General features: G+C 48.3%; 5 protein-coding genes across 8 annotated transcripts in view; 3 read left to right on the top strand and 2 right to left on the bottom strand.

Moving 5' to 3' along the window:
- DLAT (dihydrolipoamide S-acetyltransferase) overlaps positions 1-6,434 on the top strand; it is a 6,783-nt gene extending 349 nt beyond the window's left edge. Inside the window, exons 2-11 of the mRNA XM_044456324.1 lie at positions 6-14; positions 229-422; positions 917-1,064; positions 1,160-1,227; positions 1,955-2,068; positions 2,409-2,516; positions 2,805-2,920; positions 3,178-3,340; positions 3,657-3,793; positions 4,831-6,434. Of these exons, the coding sequence (XP_044312259.1) occupies positions 6-14; positions 229-422; positions 917-1,064; positions 1,160-1,227; positions 1,955-2,068; positions 2,409-2,516; positions 2,805-2,920; positions 3,178-3,340; positions 3,657-3,793; positions 4,831-4,960 (1,187 nt within the window). The 3' untranslated portion in view covers positions 4,961-6,434. The remainder of the gene's footprint in view (positions 1-5; positions 15-228; positions 423-916; positions 1,065-1,159; positions 1,228-1,954; positions 2,069-2,408; positions 2,517-2,804; positions 2,921-3,177; positions 3,341-3,656; positions 3,794-4,830) is intronic.
- Positions 6,435-6,908: 474 nt separating this feature from the next.
- On the bottom strand, positions 6,909-10,097 carry PIH1D2 (PIH1 domain containing 2). The gene is made up of 6 exons (XM_044456332.1): positions 9,964-10,097; positions 9,564-9,871; positions 9,057-9,180; positions 8,302-8,547; positions 7,494-7,765; positions 6,909-7,376 (listed from the first exon to the last, which is right to left on the bottom strand). The coding sequence occupies exons 2-6, from the start codon at positions 9,744-9,746 to the stop codon at positions 7,233-7,235; spliced, it is 969 nt and encodes a 322-aa protein (XP_044312267.1). The 5' UTR covers positions 9,747-9,871; positions 9,964-10,097; the 3' UTR covers positions 6,909-7,232.
- A 351-nt stretch (positions 10,098-10,448) lies between these two features.
- NKAPD1 (NKAP domain containing 1) lies at positions 10,449-16,503 on the top strand. Of its 2 annotated transcripts, XM_044456392.1 has the most exons (6): positions 10,449-10,523; positions 11,394-11,502; positions 11,626-11,726; positions 12,526-12,684; positions 13,150-13,203; positions 14,217-16,503. In XM_044456392.1, the coding sequence occupies exons 2-6, from the start codon at positions 11,434-11,436 to the stop codon at positions 14,731-14,733; spliced, it is 900 nt and encodes a 299-aa protein (XP_044312327.1). In that variant the 5' UTR covers positions 10,449-10,523; positions 11,394-11,433; the 3' UTR covers positions 14,734-16,503. The 2 variants fall into 2 exon arrangements, with proteins under 2 accessions (XP_044312327.1, XP_044312326.1); XM_044456391.1 differs by lacking the exon at positions 10,449-10,523 and having other exon boundaries at positions 10,651-11,502.
- Positions 16,504-17,232: 729 nt separating this feature from the next.
- TIMM8B (translocase of inner mitochondrial membrane 8 homolog B) lies at positions 17,233-18,312 on the bottom strand. Its single transcript, XM_044456408.1, has 2 exons — positions 18,188-18,312; positions 17,233-17,608 (listed from the first exon to the last, which is right to left on the bottom strand). Exons 1-2 carry the CDS (start codon positions 18,272-18,274, stop codon positions 17,441-17,443), a joined length of 255 nt encoding a protein of 84 aa, XP_044312343.1. The 5' UTR covers positions 18,275-18,312; the 3' UTR covers positions 17,233-17,440.
- Positions 18,313-18,386: 74 nt separating this feature from the next.
- Positions 18,387-20,928, top strand: part of BCO2 (beta-carotene oxygenase 2) — a 54,983-nt gene continuing 52,441 nt past the window's right edge. For 2 of the 3 annotated variants that reach the window (XM_044456395.1, XM_044456394.1), the window contains exons 1-3: positions 18,391-18,479; positions 19,070-19,126; positions 20,807-20,911. In XM_044456395.1, the coding sequence (XP_044312330.1) occupies positions 18,419-18,479; positions 19,070-19,126; positions 20,807-20,911 (223 nt within the window). In that variant the 5' untranslated portion in view covers positions 18,391-18,418. Of the gene's footprint in view, positions 18,480-19,069; positions 19,127-20,806; positions 20,912-20,928 lie in introns of all 3 variants that reach the window. The other variant, XM_044456396.1, reaches the window with a different exon arrangement.

Below are 20,928 nucleotides of genomic sequence, written 5' to 3'. Positions count from 1 at the left end.
CAAAGCTACAATAGGTGAGAAATCTTCCAGTTCAGGAGAGTAAAGCCCTGGGGGATGTTTGGCCATAAGTGTTTCATGAGGTGTACAAGAGCCACCTTTTTCTTTTGCATAGCGTCAGATGCCGCTGCAGAAGCAGAATGCTCTAAACACATGTGTGCACATCCTGAGATTGATGTCATTCATTCTTTTTTCCAAAACAACCTCCCTCCCTCCCTCCCTCCCTTCAAGGCTTTGAAGTGCAAGAGGAAGGTTACTTGGCAAAAATCCTGGTGTCAGAAGGCACGAGAGATGTGCCCTTGGGAACGCCACTCTGCATCATTGTGGAAAAGGAATCTGACATCCCTGCATTCGCAGACTACAGAGATGCTGGAGTGGCGGAAATCAAGCCCCCGGTGGCGCCGTTGCCATCGCCGCCCAGTCCTGTATGTACAGCCTTGGGGTGTCTGTGAAGGGGCGGGGGTGCTGGAGAGCCGATTGCATCCACATTAAACGCGGACTCGTTCATTAGACGCTTGCTCGACCCATACGGGAGGCCCTTGCAGCTACAAATGTCCCCCTTTGCGAGATGCAGGGCTTTTCAGTGACATTTCCCCCCGTGTGGTGTCTTCTTTCTAATAACGCCACGGAAAGGGACTGCATGTCCGTTTACAGGGAAGGCTTTTCTGTTCGGCTCTCTCAGTTGCCTGCTAAGCTTGTTTACACAGCCGCTTCTCATCTCCTGTGCCTCTTTCACGTAGGATGCGTTCCTTGCCCTGGCCCCATTAGGCCCTCTCAGGCCACGCCAGCGTTGGCACAATTCTTGCACCCCGTGCCACTGCCTGCGCCGTAGAGCAAGTTGCGGGAGCACGGGGGGCGGGGTTGGATGCATCTGTGAGCCAGCCTCCAGCTAACTGCTGTGCCTGCCTTTCCTCTCAAGACGGCAGCGGCGGCAGCACCTTCCCCTGCACCGCAGCCAGCGGCCCCCCCTTCAGCCAGGGTCCCCATGCACAAGGAGAGGGTCGTGGCCAGCCCCCTGGCAAAGAAGCTGGCGGCAGAGAAAGGAATCGATCTGGCGCAGGTGAAAGGTGAGTGCCTGCCCTCGGTGAGCTGTCAGCACCCCACCCCCGGTTGGCTTGGTCAGCTGTTACACGAAGGGTTTCCCCTTTGGTGTCTCCACCAGGTACAGGGCCAGAGGGACGGATAACGAAGAAGGACATCGAGTCGTTTGTGCCGTCTAGGGCTGCCCCAGTGAGTACCGCGTGGGTCTGCTGCAGCATGCTGCTTCTGCCTTAGCTGCACTGAAGTTACGTCCCATTTGACAAACCTGAGCACTTCTCGGGCTGCCTCCCAACTGCTCTTTCAGCCAGTGCTCCGTATTAGGACCCGGCTTTAGTGTCCAGGTGAAAAATGCAATTGAAGATGTTCCAGCTGTCTGTCCTTCACCACCAGGTAATCAAACAGCTCCAGGGGTGTTGAGTTCGGAAGCCTTTGTTCTGGATATCTAGAACTGGCCTCACTTCCCTTGCCAGGAGGACGTCCTTTCAGAGGTCCTTGACCAGCACCATGATGTGAAGATATTTTTTCGTCTCCCTTCCTAAACATTAGACGCTGTTGGATCCTCACAAGGATTGGCTTCTCACCAGTGCGCCTGATGCATTTTTGAGAGCACTGTGGGTGCGCACGGACATGTGCTGAGCAGTGCCTGTGGGCCACGGTGTGATGGGCACAGGCTGGCAGGCAGAGTGTGCGTCTTCACCACCACAGCCCTCTAACTTGCTTTTTGTGGCCTCCCTTGGCATCGCTGCAGGACTAGCTCTGCAGCCTAGAGAGCAAAGCGGGGACGCAGGGCTGTGGTCTTTTGCAGCATGATAATGGCAATGCTGTGAAACTTCCCCCCACCCCGCCTCCTCCCCCAGGCCTTGACAGCACTTGAGCTCCCTCTTCACAGTCCTTGTAACAAAACATGATTCTCTAGGTGCAGCCCAGAGCGGCAGAACCGGCAGCTCCCCTGGCTCCATCACCACCAGCAGCTGCTCCCGGCCTCCCCACTGGCGTCTTCACAGATGTTCCAGTTAGCAATATTCGCAAGGTAAGGCACAGTCTGTCCCACTTGAAAGATACTGCTGCTGAAAGGCCACAGTCTTGCCTGGAATCATTAAAATGTAAGGGCCGGAGAAGAAGACTTCAAAGGCTGTCAGAGGCAGGAAATGCCGACAAGGAGCTCGTGTGAGCAAAGGGCTTTGTCTTTCGGCTTTGTTCCCGCTGAGCATGAGGGTGAAGGCTGGGCTTCAGGGAGGGGGCAGCGTCTGTGTGGTACTTTTGAGTTTTTATGTTCCACGAGGCTTCACCAAAGGCCAGTTGTTCAGACTAACACTTTCTTAGCAGAATGCCTTGTGCTGACGTCTTTGCGCTGCTGTCTTTGCCTACAGGTGATCGCCCAGCGTTTGATGCAGTCTAAGCAAACAATACCTCACTATTATCTCTCTGTTGATGTAGACATGGGAGAAATACTGGTGCTACGAAAAGAACTCAACCAGGTAACCCACAGCGTGGAAGAGGACTGGGGGAAGTGCATGCAAGAGCACTGTGCCCTTTTTGTGTCGTTTTAGAGACTTGAGTTTTTCCTTTGAAACAAGCTCTGTGTTTGAGCAAATTGTGTATTTTGCCTGCTCCCCATGGAGATCGCAGCAGTGTGAAAATTCACTCCATTTCTGTTTTCTTACTGCTTTGCATTTGCAGTCAAGATCACAGGATGTGTACGTAACTTGCGCTTGGAGGCCGTAAAGGAAAAATCACTAATTTCACACTCTTTCCTGTATTTGCAGGAGATGCCACAAAACACTAAGCTTTCTGTCAACGATTTCATTATTAAGGCTTCAGCTCTGGCTTGCTTGAAGGTCCCCGAAGCAAATTCCTCTTGGATGGACACAGTCATTAGGCAGTAAGGTCTTCCTAATCTAAGCGTGTGCTGGTGTTTTTGGTGGAAAGAGAGTCGAGTGCGGACCATCTGGGGCTATTGTTTGACACTTTTTAAAATAAAGTCAAAGGGAAAGGCGTCAGAAATGGGAGGCTTTTTGATGTATAAAGCATTCATTCTGCAAGTGTAAGAAGTGCCTTTCCATTTGTGTTTACATCTGAATTTATTTTCAGTCTTGCTTGCCTTTTTATGTAAATAACTCGCCCCCTTCTTTCTTCCAGGAACCACGTAGTCGATGTGAGTGTCGCAGTCAGTACTCAGACAGGGCTCATCACTCCAATTGTATTTAATGCACACATAAAGGGGTTGGCTTCCATTAACAAAGATGTTGTGACGCTGGCATCCAAAGCTCGCGAAGGCAAACTACAGCCACATGAATTTCAGGTGAGAAGCTTGGAGCAGGACTGGGTCCCGAAGCCGTGGCTGTGCTCTGCATTTGCAGAGACTGGATCCTGAAGTGCCTGATCCTGCCTCACCTTGAAAGCTGAGCAGGGTCAGGCCTGGTTGAAATCTGGATGGATGACCTAAAATGCTGCGAACTGACCAGAGAGCTTTGGCTTTATAGAAACATACTGATGATGATGATGGTTGGTTGGTTGTTGTGCAACACCTTTTTTCAGAGGGATGCTTTTCCTTTTCATCTGTGAACACCTTGCTCAGTAATTTGTGCAACAGCTTTAATGAATATGCTTTCTCACAGGGAGGAACTTTCACAGTGTCAAATTTAGGAATGTACGGCATTAAGAATTTCTCTGCGATCATCAATCCACCACAGGCCTGTATTTTGGCAGTTGGTGCTTCTGAAAAAAGGCTGGTTCCAGCAGAGAATGAAAAAGGGTAAGTCAAGTGGGCTTGTTTCTTAGGTTGCTCCTTTAGGACAGCCTTCCCCAGCCTGGTGCCTACCAGAGGTTTTGGACCAGAGCTTCCAGGATTCCTGACCATTAAAGACAAACACGTCCAGAAGGCACCAGGCTAGAGCAGAAATTACTGTAGGGAATAAGTGGTTGCTTCAGCTGATCAGCTTGTAGCTTGGTGAAGTCGTAATACTTACATATATAATTAACCAATGCAGAGGCTTCACACTTGCTGCGTTTATTTTATGTTTCAGTGCGAACTCCACATTCCCCCAGTGAGAAGAGCCCTAACCCTGAGGCAGTGCATTTGTGTCGTGTGCCAGCGGTGCCCAGTTCAATCTTTGGGGTGTCCATGTAGGACTCGGAAAGGCAGGAAAATACAGGTCATTGCGCCCTTCAGATGTGTTGGACTTCAGCTCCTGGCAGCCCCAGCCAGCATAGCCAATGGTTAGGAATGCTGGGAGCTCCAGTCCAAAGAATGTGGTAGGTTCCAGGCTAGGAATGACTGGTGTGGATGAGTTGAATGGCTATCATGGAGTTTCATGCATGCATCCCCCCTCAACCAGGAACAGGTGTTTTCCGCTGGCACTGCCTGGGGCACTCCTGACCCAAAGCTCTTTCCCCCTTTACCCTAGTGGGAGTGAACGCTTCAGGACAAGGCGCGGGGCCCTATGTGGCTACCCTTCATAGTTCTTCGTAGTCACCTGCTGCATGTCAGGACAGCCCTAACGCAGTGCTTTTTATCAATGCTTATGGACACCTCGTTACAAATACTATTTTAATTCTTGTCAAGCATCACTGAATGCAGTTCATCTTTATTCTGCTTTAAAAATAAATCCTTTGCTGGAGGAATTAAAATAGATTGAATGACCTTCGTATTGGATACCATAGAACTGGCACTGCACGAGAGGCTGAATTAGAGGATGTCCAAGGTACCTTTCAACTCTGGCTCCATGAAATGTTAGTTCAGCTGACTGATTTGCAGCGGGTTCAGCAACTGGGACGGTTTTCTTTTCCCAGGTTTGATGTGGCCAGTGTGATGTCCGTTACGCTCAGCTGTGACCACCGCGTTGTGGACGGAGCGGTTGGAGCCCAGTGGCTTGCAGAGTTCAAGAAGTTCCTTGAGAAGCCAGCCACGATGTTGCTATAATCTCCTGAGGACGCAAGGACTTTCTTAGGTCACATCACTTAATTCTAAAGAAGCTATTTATATATCTAGACTCTTAAACAAATGTTTCTTTAATTTTAAAAAAAATCTTTAAAAATATAGTCGCTGGTAATTTATATTACCCATTGTACAGATTTAAATGGTTTGCAAGAGGCTTTTTGGAGCCGAGTACAGCTATACTGTATTTTATACAGTGAATGAATGTGCAAACTTTCCTCCCTCTAAATAGTCCAGTGTTTTAAAATCCTAAGAAGCTCATGTTTCTGATTAAGGGGACATAATTTCACTCAACAACCTGAATGTGTTGTCAAAAACAAGCAAGCCAGACTGTAAAAGCAAAGAAAACAGAGATGGGAGTTGACTATCTGGTGGCTGAAATCTCCAGTCCAGCAAAGAAGGTGAACCTGTTTGTGTATTCTGTTCTCCTGTCCTCTACAGTAGCAAGTCCTTGTGAGGGATAGAATGGAACAAACTTCCTAAGAGTTCACATTCCAACATATTTTCTTAATTCAGTTATTCAGACTTTTAGCCACAGGAATTTTTAGGCACTTTAATTCAAAAAGGAAGTTTCAGTCAGATCACCAATTGTATGTCAGCATTTCTTTTTGAAATGCTTTTGAAATAACATGTCCCTTCATTGAATTTTCATGACTTCAGCATGATTTTTTTTTTGTATTAAGAACTCATTTTAAGAGGGTGCTTCCCTCTAGTTTAGTCAATACAGCTTCACTCCAAGCAGGAGTCATTGTTCAGGAAACTGCTGAATTTCTGTACAAACTGAAACACATAAAACAGTGTAGCCTCGTTATCTGATTTCCAGGGTGAATTCCTAGAAAGCTCTGAGGGGTGTTCAGAAGGAATGCAATCCAACAAGTACTTGTCCTGGCATTGAAATTAATGTGAGCTCAGTCTACCTTCATTTAAACAAGGATTGTTTGGGAAGAAGGCACTGGTGAATGGTGACCACCGGCCCTAATTCATAGCCAATTGAATGGATTCTCAAAGTCCTTTTTATTTCAAATTAGGCACCATTAACTTTTTCTGGATTGGTGCCACCTATCTGTAACAAAATTGTTGTCTTGCCCACCTTAACCTTGTGGGAGCAGCAGAATTTCTTCAGTCCTGTAAATAGTGTAAAAAAAAAAAATTGCTTGAGATGGTTTTGTTCAAAATTGTGCCCCAGGCCATTTATGACTGTGTTAGTAATGAGCAGGATACACTAGTGCAAAACACTCCCACATTTGCTTTTCAAAGGACATTTTAATTTAAAATGAAGGATCATGTGATTGCTAAGTGACGTGACCTGGAGAGCCAAGTTAAATACGCCCCAGATGATTCTGTACCATATGCATTGCACTGCATTGAGTATTGTCTCTTGTAAAGTTGTGCTACCAAATCCACTAAAAATAATATTCAAGACTATACTGTGGAAATTAAAGATTTTTCTGAAACCAAATGAATGTACTCTTGATTTGGCTGCAGTTATGCCTCAGAAGTTTACCATTTTAGTAAGGCGCAGGTTGCACTTAATGTCCTGACTCAGTTCCAGACTGGCTGCTAAAGCCAGCTGTGTCCGGTTAAATGTTTGAAAGTGATTAGACTGCTTTCCCTTGTCACTGGTGCATTTTCTTTGCTGAGGGATGTCAGGTGCTGACCCAGTGGTACTAGAGACAGGTAGGGATGCTTTGCAGCAAAAGCATCCCTGGACTCTTGTCCTACTTGACTGTCTTGTTGGCAGGGAATGATCAGTCTCTGCCTTGGTCAAGCACTTGTCTGGTATCATGGGAAAATCTGTTCTTGCATCTGCTGCCTTCGGTTGAGGCCCCGAGCTTAAAGAAGAGTGGTGTTGGGACACAATTTAAATACATAAATCATTGAAAGCAATAGAACTGAGTTGTTTTGTATTTTTCAGTTAATTAAGAAACCAGAATGAAATTAATGCTTTATAAAGTTTTATCAATTGGATGGTTGCTTAGAGTTTTCATAAATAGTGGAAACTCCATGCAATAAGAGCAAAATTTAAAGTACTGAAACACTTTCTGTCAGTGTCGTATTTCAGTTCTGTACGTAGGAACATATTCTATTTTATGTCAGCAGCTGCCTGTCCAAAGGGCATCTAGGATTCTAATCCCAAGGCACAGAAAAGTAAAACACAGGCAAGCAGCCAGCACACTTAATATTAACCAAGTACAAAATCTTTAGATGTGCTGGTGAGCGTATTATAAATATAGAACTCAGGCAAGCTTTGCTCGTATCACTTTGAGCGCCACACGGGCATTGTGACATGCAAGACTCCCTTCCTCTTGTAAAATGTTGCTGCTGTAGCTTCTTCATTCACAGGCTGCGGCAGATCCAGCTGCAATCTGTATTTGTCAGGGCATTCAATCAAGATGTCATCCTAAAATGGAATAGAAAGTTCATTCTAAAAGAGCTATGTGCGGTTCCTGCAAGTGAAGTATGCCAGATGGATATGGGATTACCTGAAGGGAGGGCTGTGAATTCATGACTGACTGACCTTAGAAACACTCAAGTTACACTCGGAGATGCAGTGAACCTCCGGCAATTCAACTCTCAGCTCAATCTGTAGAGCGTTCCCATCTGCATCCTTCCTTGTGGAGACTGCATAGGCTGGTGTGCGCAACTCCTCTGGTGCCTCCGTACTGGAAATCTCTTCGATGATGCACGGTTTGGAAGGGGCGACGTCCTTCAGCAGCAGAGTAAGCTCACTACTCTCTTCCTTGGCTATAAGGTTCCTTGACTGACCAGGTGTTGCTTCTTTCCATAGTACTTTCAGACATGGGTTTAAAAATAATCAAGTGGATTGTGCCATTTCAGAACAACTCGCAATGTTCTGTCCTGCCTCCCTTCACACACTAGCAGCAAACTTCCATGAGGCTTACTTGAGTAAGACATGAATAGGATTTTACTATAATTGTATGTGTGTTAATACAACTGCCCAGAGAGCTTTGCAGTGCAGAAATAAAATGACCGTAAACCACGGTAAACAATCGTTTTGAATCAAGGCAATGCATCAGTTAAAGCAGGTATCTTAGAAGACAGATTTCCCCCTTCCTTTCTTGAGATGGTGTTCACTGTCTGCAGTTTAACAGTTGTATTAATGTCTTCTTTAAGGAAGGCATTTCAGTCCATTAAAAGTTTTTAAACCTATTTAACATTAATTAAAAGAGGAATGTACTAAGACATGCTCAGGCTAGGATGGCTTTTGTCACTGTTTAACATGATATAACCTGCATCCCAGACAACAGTGTGAGTGTATCACAGCCTCCCTTTCAATCTCAGTATTGAGTCGTGCGGTTACTCACCTTTATTTGTGCTTCCCTGGGATGAAAGCACAGGTGCCTGCTCTCTTCTGAAGCTCTGCCTCATCCTTTCAAGCTTTCCTTTCAGTTTAAAGTTTGCACTGCTGTAGGAGTGGGACAGAGTAACGTCGTAATGTTCCTCAATGTATTTGAGTGACAGACATATCAACTGGTCCTTTTCTACTGGATCATCCTTTCCCCTTTCAAGAACAGATGGATTGTATGCAATATCAAGGACACTGTAGACCTCTAGAAGAACAAATAGAGTATTTTACATCCTGTTGCAGGATACAGTGTGGGTATACCCAAATGTGAGTAAAACAAACCTTGTTTTTTAAGCATAAATTTAAGTCTGCATTTCTCAACAAGTAAGATAATACTTGATTTTTGTTCTTTTGGTTGGAGGACTTATTATCTTGCTATTATGTCAGCAAAGTCTGGTCAACATACAGTGTTCATTGCAGAAGGCAGTCAGAAAACCCACCCACCTGCAGCAGAACACCGCCTTTTGTCTTGTGTCTTTTTAGATTCTAAGTCTGAGAGTAGTGACTATGTAATTGTTGATTTATGTATGCTCCTCTGGGTGTCTTCACTGAGACAGAAGTCATTTGAAGAAAGAGTAAATATTGTTGCCACCTTCAGCCCTCCTAGTATCTCTTTGTAGGGGAACAATGTTCATTATAATACCCTGGCGTAGATTTTACGCGGAAGGAACAACTGTGCTACCTAGCAAGCTAAATCTTCTCCAACAAGCTGACCTGATTCATCAGACACCTCCTCCATTTTGCCTGCACTTAATGGCACAGGCTCAGATGGTGACTGGGGTGCTGGGACCTTACTCCAACTACAGATGTTAACGAACAATAATTTTTCAGTAGGATCCTGAAAAACAACAACAACAAAGCAATTACCAAAGCAGGATAGCTCGTTTCATTAACAGACAAGGACTTCCTTTGCATGATAGCAGAAATAGCTGGTTTGCATTCTCTCATGCATATTTGTGGTCTTGCATTTTTGTATTAACTAAAAAGACAAAAAGTGCATCTCTTACACTTCAGTTCCTGATGTAAATAAGTAAGATATACCTCTCAGAAATTAAATTCAGCAGCTTATACCTAGTCAGTCTAATGCAAAAAAAAAAAATACTTGCTTATGCCTATCACATCTGCATAATATGTTTTGCTATTCAAGCAAAGCTTTGTGCCCAGAAGGAACGGCTGATAACAGAGCTCTGGGGGACGCGCACTCTTTGCTGCACAACCTACCACGATGCGAGCCTCCAGGCAGAGGAACGGCTCCGGGGGTGCATAATACTGCTTTACGTCCTTCAGCTGCTCCCGCATGAACTGGCGGTAGCCTTCCGGATTGCTCTCGGCCATGTCGTCCAGCATTGTCCAGAGCTGGGTCACCTTGGCCAGCATGTCCTCCGAGTCACGACGCGTCTCCATCGCTGCTCTTATACACTGTCAACGCCGCTTTAAAAAGCGCATGCTGCAGAAGATGCAGGAGGGCTGCAAGATCCCCGGTCTCCCGAGCGGCTGCCTTTGCTCTCCCCTCGGGTGTGGCGTGCAATCTAGTGGAAGAAAGCAGGAAGCGCTGCGGCTCTGCTGGAGACCCCACCGCCTCCGGTCCCTGCCCGGACTCCCCGTTCCCCCCGGTCCTTACCATGGCTCTGGCTTTCACTGGCGACCATTTACGTGTTCAGGCTGCCTCTGACGGCGCATTTTCTGATGTGATCGTACGGGCGCCGTTGCGAGCCTCTCGGGGAGCTGCGGCCACTGGGCGCACGAAGACAGACGAAGTAAACGGACGCGAGGAGCGCGCTCTTGCCGCAGAGGCGAGCGCACCTGCCGCAGCCCGCGCGGCGCCCAAGCCGTTTCCCGGGCAACGGCCGGAAGCGCGCTCCGCCGGAAGCGGAAGCGCGGCACCCGAGCTCCCCCGGCGCGCTCGCCCGCGCTCGCGGGTTCCGCGCCTCGCGAGTCTCTTCCGTGGCGCCGCCGCCGCCTCCGCCCTTGCGAGGTGGGCCGCCTCCCGAGGGAGGCTGCGGAGCCGGGTGCCGGAGGAGGCGCGTGTGAACGCGTGACGGGGCCGTGCAGCGCGCCCGGGGGCGAGGCGCTGCTCGCCGGTGAGCGCGGGCTGCTCGGCGTGCGCCGAAAGCTCCTGCCTGCCTCGGCGAGCACTTCGGGGACCCGCGGCCCGCCCAGTCCTCACGAGAGCCCTGCGAGGTAGGCCGGGCGGGGAGGGCTGGCGACGCGGACCGCACGGCCGAGCCGGCACCCGAGCGAGCTCCGCGAGGGCCCCCAGGGCGAGCGGCCCGCATCGCCCTCGCGCGAGGAAGGTCGTGCCCGCCTGGCCGGGGCTGCTCAGCCTCGGGATGGGCTTCGCAACGGGAACGGCGCTGCCTTTCGGAATGGGATGGGGCACTCGCGGGATCGCAGCAAGAGTAAGAGAAGTGGGTAGGGCAGCGGCATCCTTAAAGGGCAGCGGATTAGCTTGAAAGGGGCTGGGATTTCTGGCGACCGAGGGGACTTTGAGGCAGGACTTCTCTTCCAGCTTGGTTCCTTCTTTAATCCAGAGTCATAATGGGGGGTTAATGTTCTCAGTGCAAGAACAGCTGTCATTGGAGGAACCAGAGAGCACTAAAGATAGGAACAAGTGACGGAAACTAAATGGACAACAAATGATCAATTCAGAGAACCAACTCTGTAGCAACTTGTTGTGCATTTCCATATAAAATATGCTACCTATATATACAACTAAATACGCAACCTAACTTTATAAATATGTAGCCTTCCATCCCGTGATTTTTAAGTTGTCAAGTTTATAATGTAGGGGTTTCTCTGAATATGAACAGTGCTAGCTTGCTCATACTTTCCCTCCCATGTAAACGCAGGACAGGTTCTGAATGGCCTGAGCATTTGCATCTGTACAGAACTAATGACCTTTTTAAAGAAAAGAATATAATTGTTTGTAAGCAATTTATGTAGTGGCTTTCCTTTCTGAACAGCTGTTAAATGACTTTACATAGTTTGTGCTTCCAGTAGGTATTTTTCTGCTATGGAATATTTTACATAATTGTCTTTGACTTCTCTTAGGGTGCTTTGTTTGCTGTTTGTTGTAAGCCTCAGGTAAAGGATGTCTCGTGTCCCTTTGGGCAAAGTTCTACTGCGAAATGTCATTCGTCACACAGATGCACATAACAAGGTACAGAAAAGTCTGTGTTATTGTCTGGACTGGGCCATTAAATTGGGATATGCTGCATGTCATTCCTGGAGAAATGTCATTTTATCAGGTGCTTTCTTTAATGTATTCCTTTATGTATCTCAGATTCAAGAGGAGTCAGAAATGTGGAAAATACGGGAGATGGAAAAGCAGAGTGAAGATGTCTATTGGGGCAAGCAAAAGAGAGTGTTTCCTAATAGTTCCAGGTGGGACTTCAATATGCCAGGAAATGTTCTTGCTTTTTCTTTAGCAAGAGATATCTGTTAGTACCTTGCCTTTCACTGCTGATATAGGAGCTACCTTGTATTACTCAGGCATCTATGCCTGTTTCAATCAACTTTTAAGATTTAGAAGATGCTTAGCTGGGCATCTGAACTTGGAAGATGCTTAGCTGCTGGTCCTTCAGCTATTCGGTAGCCCTTTTCCTTACCAATAGCCAGTCCCCCATGCTATGACATGGCAGCCTGACCCTGGCAGAAGTACGGAGAAGGGAGGGTCAGGGCTTCTGCTAAACAGAAACTGCAGCTATTCCTGGGCCAGAGGGTGACCATCCTATCTTAGGAAAGAATACCAATTCTCATCCTTTATTGCCATTTCATCAGGAAGAAGTTTGGGATGTGCACATTTTCTCTTCTGTTTCAGGGAAAGATGCACAAGTGGATTAGCTCTTATTTATCCTAGCAGATGTAAACTGCATGTGAGCAGGGCAACTAGACTAAGAAATCAACAGAACCACACATGGATCTTTGTGTGGGCAAGAGCTGTGTTGAAATTCAGCTTAGCATTTGCAAGACATTGTCTCCGGCCTCACCTATGAATTCCTTCTACAGCACTCTAAATATTCTGGCCGTCAAGCCCCATCCGTTCTGGCTAGCTTTGGCAATGGTGAAGGATGACAGAAGGTGTTGGCCAGAACATTTGGAGAGTCCCGTGTAGCCCACCCTTGCTCAGGAGAAAGCTTTTGCCTTAGAGATGTCAAAAAGACTCCTCTCTCGGTCCCTGCAGCAGCCGAATGCGTAGTGATGGGTTTGATGAAGAGAGCCAGCAAGCAAACTGGAAGGCAAGGAACTTGGCTCCTGTGTCTGTAACGATGGAAGATGACCTTCGGCATGCCCGATATTGGAACAAGAAGCTCTATGAATGTGAAGCTAACATGCCAGACAGGTTTCAAATATTATTCTTTATTGGTAATAATGGAATGCTATCAGTGAGGAGAAGGATGATTTATTGAGAGAAATTAGATAGGAACCTGCCCTGGGGAGTTTATGGTCTAAATGGCAATTTTGAGAAAGCTGAGTTGGGAGGCAAGGATTACAAGGGAGGCACACGCACATCCTGGCAACATCGAAAGCCGTCTTTTACTAAGCAGGTCTTCAGGACTGACCAGCTAAGATTTGGCAGCACTGTGGGGTTTCAGAGAGTCTTTCCTGGTCCTACCAAGCATTTCACTCTTGCAGCTTTCTTGCAAAGGTGGTGCCAGAGCGCGGTCCTCCCTGCCGCCACCTGCAGCCTGGGCTGGAACAGTCCAGCAAGGTTGCATCTTGTAGCTTTGTGGAGTGGTTCATCTCTGTATTCAGTTCGCTTGCATGCTCCCGGCTGTCTTAACATGGTTTTGGTGTTTTCTTGCAGGTGGGGTCACAGTGGATACAAAGAGTTATATCCGGAAGAATTTGATACGGACAGGTAAAACAAATTTCCAAAAGAACCCCCCAACTTCCTAAAAAAATAAACTTTTTTAGATGTAATGCTGCTAGCATTCAGCCTTAGACTGGCACATTTCCCCAGTCCTCAATTCCTCTGGGACGGGTGCAGGGCTATCAGGTATGATATTTCCTTACACCAGTTCACACCAGTGCTCTGTCTAGCTCAGTTTGCCCCAAGGTGGAGACCTTCCAGCCCTGCCAGTCTGACTGACCACCTTTCCCACCAGGCCGTCCCTCTTGCATGTCGCTTTTCCAGTGACCTGGCAACACAGACAGATACTGGTATTTTCTTCCATTGCTGGTTTCCTGCATTCCTCTCACTACAGCAACAAAGAGACAGCCCTTTTCTCCACACACAGAGAAGTAGCAGTGTGTGGTTTGAGGCAGGGGGACAAGGGAGAGGTGGCAAGGTAGGAGTCAGGGCTAAAGGCTACTTTGGCCATGCTCGCTTTTGGATCTGGCTGTGGCCACCTCTGGTGTATGTCCCCCAAGGGTTGTGTAGAAATCAACATGCCCCTCATGCTGAAAACGGTTCCTTATTCCTGTAAGACCGATTAACGTTCCATGTCCCAGCACTATTCTCTTCCTGCTGCCAAGATGTCAGGGACTGAACTGGAGACCTTTGGCATGCAACGCTTGGAGTCTCTTTATTGAACCGCCTGGCTAACCCAGGATGAAAGGACTGGGCAGGTCACCACACAGTTGCCAGGGTGAATAATCCCATTTGACATGATACTGTCCAGGGCGGTTTAAAGCTGAGTCCTATCAAAGAAATGAGTTGCGCTCAAGTATTTGCGACTCTTCTTAGTGACACTAGTTTAGCTGTTGGGAGTCTGAAAAATATGCCACCAAGTATTTAGAACAGCCTTCCCCAACCTAGACAAGTTGGATTACAGGTCCCATTATCTCCAGCCATCCCATGGCCACTGAGGATGTCTGATTGAGATGCTCGATAATATGCCCCGAACTTTAATCCTCACAATTCTTTTACAGTGACCAACAAGAGCAAGAGGAACAAAACTCTGTGAATGGAAAAAGAAAATCTCATCCTGGCAAGCAGGCTTCTCTTGAGCTGTCCAAAAGGAAAAAAGCCAAAAAGTCACACAAGAAGAAGCGGAAAAAGAAATCTCACAAGAAGCGGAAGAAGAAGAAACGGGAGCAGCTGAGCACAACGGCAGAGTCCTCCCAGGAGTCTGAATGCTCAGAGGGAGTTGCTGGCAGGAGGAAGCGGAAACGTCATAAAAAGGCCAAGAAGACAGCAGCAAGGACCCCTGTCTCTTCCTCAGGGCGAGACAGTAACTCCAGCAAGGCAAGCACTGGTGTCTCCAGTAGCTCTGAGGACAGTGATCCGGAGGAGAAGCAGGAAAGGCAGCCGAAGAAGAAGAGAAGGAAACACCGTGTTCCTGCATCAGAGAGATGCAGTGAGAGGGTGCAGGAGAAGCGCAGCAAGAGGAAGAACTGGAAAGTGGCGGCTGATGAGAATTCAGAGGATAGTTCTGATGAGGACTAGCAAAAAGGGACCCACTGGTTCTGTTTGTGCTTTGGCTTATCTTCAGCAAGAACAGATCTTACCTCCAGCTGCTGCCCCCTTGGAACAAACAGGTGCCTGAAGTGGCTGTGTGAGAGCTCTTACAAATGGGCCCTGCAAACCTTGGTAGCTTGCAAGGGACATCTTTCCCTCCCATGATTAGAAACTCAGTGAAAATCGAGATTTCTCAGCCAGAGGGCCTGTTTGTCCACTCGATTCTGGCTGGATCACTGTAACAATCTCAACTCTTAAATCAAGAAGTGCTAGTCTTAGAGACAGCACAGAAGGGACCTTGGTGACACCAGGTCCACTTTTTAAAAACCTGACTATTTTTAATGGCCAGTGCATACATTTTTCTTGCAATGAACAATGAAGGGAAAAGGTTAGACACTGCCCAGGTTGCCGACTTCCATGTGCTGCACACCATTATCGCTTGAGTGGTAAAGCAGGAGTTTGTGGACAAGGGATGGCAGCAGAAACACGGGTCAGGCAAGGAGAGAGCAGCACGGAGTGTGTGGCCTACCTAGGTTCACGCAAGACCTACTGCAATGTAGAACTATCACACAGTTGTCATTGTGAGCTTCAGCATAAACTGTCTCTGCTTGTCCTCTTGGGACAGAGGGAGCTCAGAGCCGAGCCAGGCCTGCAGAAGTACATCCCGTAAGTAACAGCTGTCATTTTTCTGGGGAGCAATGAACATTTAAGGTGCTCCTTCCCGAGTTTTTGCCATGCAGTTAAGGGTGTCTATTACCAAGCAAATGTTAGGACGTGAGTGACAGCAGGTGGGATGATGGAGCAGTAGTTCTCAGTGAACAGCACAGAAGCAGCCAGGACCTTTCTCTTGAGATGCTTCGCCCGGAAATTTAAACTAAGGACATAGACCTGTACCGACAGAGTGTAACCCATCAGGGATGGGTTGGCTTTCATGTAAAATTATTCCAAGCTCCCAAGTGACCATGTTGACTTTGTGTCTGGAGGCAGCAGGAGAGGTGGATTTGTTCAGAAGGCTGACTTAGCTCACCACAGCCCAAGGGCTGCGGAGGTAGCCTTTCCACCATACACTCAGTCATAACCTCCACTACCCCAATTTCTTGCTTTTTAATTCTCAGAGGTATATTCCTTCCATGGATCTAGTGTGGTTAAGTCTTCCTCAGAAGGGCTTGGTGCTCCAACACTGGGTTCTTCGCATGCTCAACAAATTGAAATTCCAACTTCCTTGGAGGAAACTGACAATCAGCTGTAAAACTGCTGTGTTTGCCAAATAGATAATGTCCATGCTTAATTTACAGAAGAGGACTGTTGCAAGCGCCAGGCACTAACTCAGGATAATGGGCTGGTTAGAACAGAGGCTCACGCCTGCCCCCACTCCCAATTCCTGGCTCGTCAGTTGTTTCCTATTAATGGTTCCACACCATATTCTTTAGCGCAATAATTTCCTGCAGGAGCGTTGCTTTTATCAGCCTTTTGACCACTTTTTTCCCTCTTGGCCCAGAGAAACCAGTGTCTGGCATCCCATGCCTATGGAACACGATCCAGAGATTAGAATGCCAGACTTTTCTGTTCTGTGTTGTGGTACCAGCATATACAGTTTATTTTTGAAAGTAATTCTAATATGTTGATATAAAAAGCAAAGCAACAGACGTACTTTTTACAAAACGGAACTATTTTTTATATGTGTAAAATACTGGCATGAGTCTGTTCAGAGAGTATGTTGTATGTTTACAACAATAAACTGTTGATTTCAGCCATCAATATGGTGAGCGTGGTGCAGCATTAGGAAACAATATGCAGAGATTACTTGGTGTAATGGGAGGCACTCGGGGTCATGTCCCAGGCAAATTTATTTGTAGGGTGGGTGGAGCCCAGGGTACTTTTCTTTGCCCCGTTCCGTGGCTTGCATTTGAATTTGCAGGATGGGTATTGTGGGCTCTTAACCTCTGTTGAAGAACTAGAAAGTGATAAGTGAAAATGGAGGTTATATGGTTGGCAGTGGTTCTGCTTTTTCCCAGTACTCTCCAAATGCCTACCGCAATTAGGCCAGAATGTGTAGCTTGCAGGGAAAAAAATGTGCCAAGTAGGCTCACTGGTACTGATTAGGAAAGAAATGGGTTTCAGTGCCGGATTGTCACTTTAAAACAGACTTGCAGCCCAATCCTAGATGTGGTTATTGAGAAGTAAATCCCACTGCTTTTACTGAGGCTTACTGCTAGGTAAGAGGGTACGGAATTGCAGCCTATGGGAATGCCACACCTGAATGGATTTAGCTTTTGGTTCTTTACCCAAAGAAGGGATTACATAGGCAGCATGTTTAATTTCTAAGCTTTGAAATCAAGGGACATTTCAGTAGCAAGTTCGCAAACTCTTCAAGTAAACAGCAGTTTGCAATAATTTCCTGAAAACAAAGTTTTTTACTTTGAATTTAAAAAGCAAATGACTTACAGGAAGAATGCAAAACACCCAGAATTTCTAATACAGAATCAATTTGTTTAGCAACTCTTTATTAGCTTGCATGTAGGCAAGAGATAATTTTACATGGCCCTGTTCAATACCACACAGGAAAGAGCAGTTAGACTTGCCTAAGTGACTGGTTAGCCATTTCTACACTGAGGTAGGACTTATGACCAGGAACAAATCCAAAGAATACGGGTTACTGCCAAGTCCATAACCGAAGTAGGCCTCTGTACCACCATCAGTGCTTGCCTTTCTGAACTATCTGTGCAAAGCGATTGGTGATCGTCAGTGTTGTGTCTATGAAGCAATTGACACAGTTGGTCAGACAGGTTTCAGTCCTGGAGTCCAGCTTAGAGCCTGGTTTGTTGACACATTTTTCCCAGCAGACTTCCATGAAATTGTGAACCTGGAAAAGATACAATCAACTGTAATCAGGAACAGGTCTTGGCCATCACTAATGTTGGGTAGGCTAATAGTTGGAGATCCCTTGAGTAGGTCAATGGAAAGAACAATTTGAGATCAGCCTTAAAGAAGGGCATACCACAGGGCAGGCCCCTCAAGATAGTGCGCTGGGGAGAAGAGAGGAAAATGGTACAAGGCCAGACTACGTACAAAGGCTATCAATGGCTACTTATTTCCAGTAGTGGCGGCAGGAAACAAGGCTACCACGGCGCTCCCACCGCCCCACCGGTGGGCTTCCCACGGGCAGTCGGCTGGCCGTTGTGGCAACAGGATGGTGGGCAACGGGGCCCTTCTGCACGGCTCGGATGCTCTCACCGCCAAATCTGGGGCGGCGGGGGGGGGCGCTGTCCATGCCAGGGTCGCCTCCCAAAGCAAGGGCGGCGGCGAGGGGCTCCACGGGGCATGCCAGGGTCGCCTCCCAAGGCAGGCTCCGAGCCTCCGCCCGGGCGGAGCGGCAGGGAAGCTGGCCCGGGGCGGCCCTGGCTGGGCCCCCGCGGAGGCACCGCGCCGCTGCCGCCGGTACCTGGGCCGTGAGGCGGGCGCGCTGCTCCTCGGCCGCCACCAGACGCTGCAGCTCCGCCGCGTCGGCCTCCCGCTGCAGCTCCTCCATGTCGGCGCGCCGGAGGGCAGGGCGGGGGCGTCCTCGCGCGCAGGCCGGAAGCGCCGCCGGCACGTGGCGCGCCGCGCACTTCCGCTTCCGGGTCGCCCTCGCGCCCTTGAGGGCCGGGGGCAGACGGAGGGGAGACGCGGCAAGATGGCTGCGGCGCTGCTGCTGTTCCGGGCGGGGCTGGGCCGGCCCCGAGGCGGGAGCGCCGGTGAGACGGGTGGGACGCGCTTGCCGGGCGGCGGCGGGGCTCCGTCCCGCCCCCGGGGAGGAGGGGCTGGCTGCCCCGGCCTCCTGCCCCCTCCGGCCGGCAGCCCCGTGCGCCCTTCGCCCCTTCCCCTTCCCCGTGCGCGGGGATGTTCCCGGAGGGGGGGCGAGTCCGCGTCGCCGACTGGAGGCGCGGCCCCCCCCTCCTCGCGGCCCCTACAGCAGGCGTGAAGCGCGAGTGTGGCGACCCGGAGCCGCCCCCTCTTGCTTCCTCCGTCTTCACCTTGTGCGGTGCAGCGTTTCTGGGCGCGGGCTCTTCGAAAGCCCGGCCTCGGGCCGGCGCTTGGTCCCTGGCCCGCCTGGTCCTGGTCGGCCTGCAACGGCCTTCCCCACTTGCGCGTTTCCCCGCCTCATCTGTTGCATTGCAAGTGGATAGGGGGCTTCCTCGCCTTATCCTGGAGATGCTGGCAGCAATTGAACCCGGGACCTTTTGCATGCCCAGTGTGTGCTCAGCTCTTTCCTTTGGGTAGTCTTTGGTAACCCCCCCCCCCCGGCTTCGGTGGTTTTGCTTACATGGCCGCCTTCTGCCCCCAGCCCAATTGAGGGTGGAAGCTGCTAAGAGGTGTCCTTACTTACCATGCAATGAGGGTGGTGAGTTTGTTTCTCTTTCCTCCACCGTGATTCTTAAACCTAGCCTCTTCTATTTGCATAAAGTTAAATACATCATTTCCAAGGGTGCTCATGAGCCAGTGTGTAAGAGTGCAGGACTGGGACTCGGGAGTCAGGGTCTCTAGTCGCCACTCATCCATTGGGCCAGTCACAGACTTTCAGCCCAACCTATTTCACCGGGTAGTTGTCATTGTGAGGAAAAAGTAGATCAGGAGGAAGCGATTTACATAAGCCTCCTTGACAGGAAAAGGTGTCAGATATAGCTATACTAGATAATACATTTTGGTAGACGTGGAAAGATTTACAAGCTCATGGTTTTATTCCTCCTAGCAACAAAAACAGTAGTAGTAAATTAGCAAACGGTGTGCAGTCTTTGCATGTTACCAATGTTAGCTCCCCAGGCAACTGCCTGACTTTGCCTAATGATCGCTCAGCCTTGATGTATCACCTGCAGGCAGGCAGCTGTCTTCCAGGTTTTCCTCCCACGCTTCGGTTCAGTTGAGAGACCTTGCTGCTTTAAACACTTGCTTTACCATATGGAGCAACAGCTTTATTCTTTTGGAGGTGATATTTTTGGAGGCTTGAGGTGGGACATTCTCTCCATGTAGGGTAGGGCTCTTCCATCATCATGGGTTGTTTTTGAGGCTACATTTCTCCATGTGTACAGCTTTGCAGGCGAAGCTGTTAAGGGGCAGGGCATGTCCTGCTGCTTTCTGAATGAGTTGGTTTGAAAAAAGGCTGATGGCCCTTTCTCTGTGCACCTCCCTCTGCTATTTGTAAAACATATTTTCATTTGGTATATCTTTGAACGATGGGTTAAGCTTGCTCTTTCCCAGAGATGTGAGAGCATGGCACTTAACAGCCCAGTTTAAAACCACCTAACCTTTTTGAAAATTTACTTCTAATTACATACATCAGCTTATGAACATGATCGCCTCAAAGCACAGAACATTTAGCAGGTTGAGAATCCTTGCAGCCTTGGTGAAACATGCAATAGCCTGTCGGGTTCTCTGTCACCCTGAGATATGCCACTGCCCTGCAATTTACCATAATTAAAGTGGTTGTGCGATTGAAAGGAGAGCAGTTTAGTATTACTGCAGTGCATGGAAATAAGTGTGTTTACACTGGATGTGTACAGGCCTATTATTCATTTTCTTTCTCTCACAGAAATGCTTATGCACACCAACCATATGTCTCTGAACAAAAGTAATGGCCTATGGTTCTGAAATACTTCCATAATTCCTGCAAAATTGTGTGGCGTGGAGGTGGTCTACTTAAATCCTATTGTCCTGCACCCCATCCACAATAACACCTGGGCTGTGTCAATCATGCATGCTGGTTGCTTGAATGTAGAAGTCCTGGGACCTCTCTCCTCTCCACTATGTCAAGTGGTCCTTAGAAAGTACTTTTCTTTATCTCCTTCATACCTTGATGCCCCTCAGTGCCTGAAGTTTGTAGGAGAAGCTTCTCTCGTTCAATGGCAGGGCAAGCTGGCATCTCTTTACTGTGTTAATGTTTATAGAGTGTGTCTTACTTATTAACAGCCTATTTTCCAAAGTCCTTTCCCTTTGTGACATGTGTCTGTTGGCACTTTTTAATTCATATAGAGTACTGAGTTAGCATGCATCTTCCTTGTGTAAAATGCCTCTGTTCTACCCACAGTTCTCCTGAGCAAGGTTCTTCTGGCAAGGCCGGCAGTTGCTTTTGCTACCACAGAAAAACACCGTCCTTTGGCATGCAGATTTCATACATCCCCCAGGAGTTTAGGTAAGTCCTTCTCAGGT

The sequence above is a fragment of the Varanus komodoensis genome, unplaced genomic scaffold (assembly GCF_004798865.1).
Source record: "Varanus komodoensis strain SLA01 unplaced genomic scaffold, ASM479886v1 scaffold83, whole genome shotgun sequence".
NCBI lineage: Eukaryota > Metazoa > Chordata > Lepidosauria > Squamata > Varanidae > Varanus > Varanus komodoensis.
The sequence above is the reverse complement of the archived record's forward strand: the minus strand, read 5'-3'. Positions and strand labels throughout refer to the sequence as shown.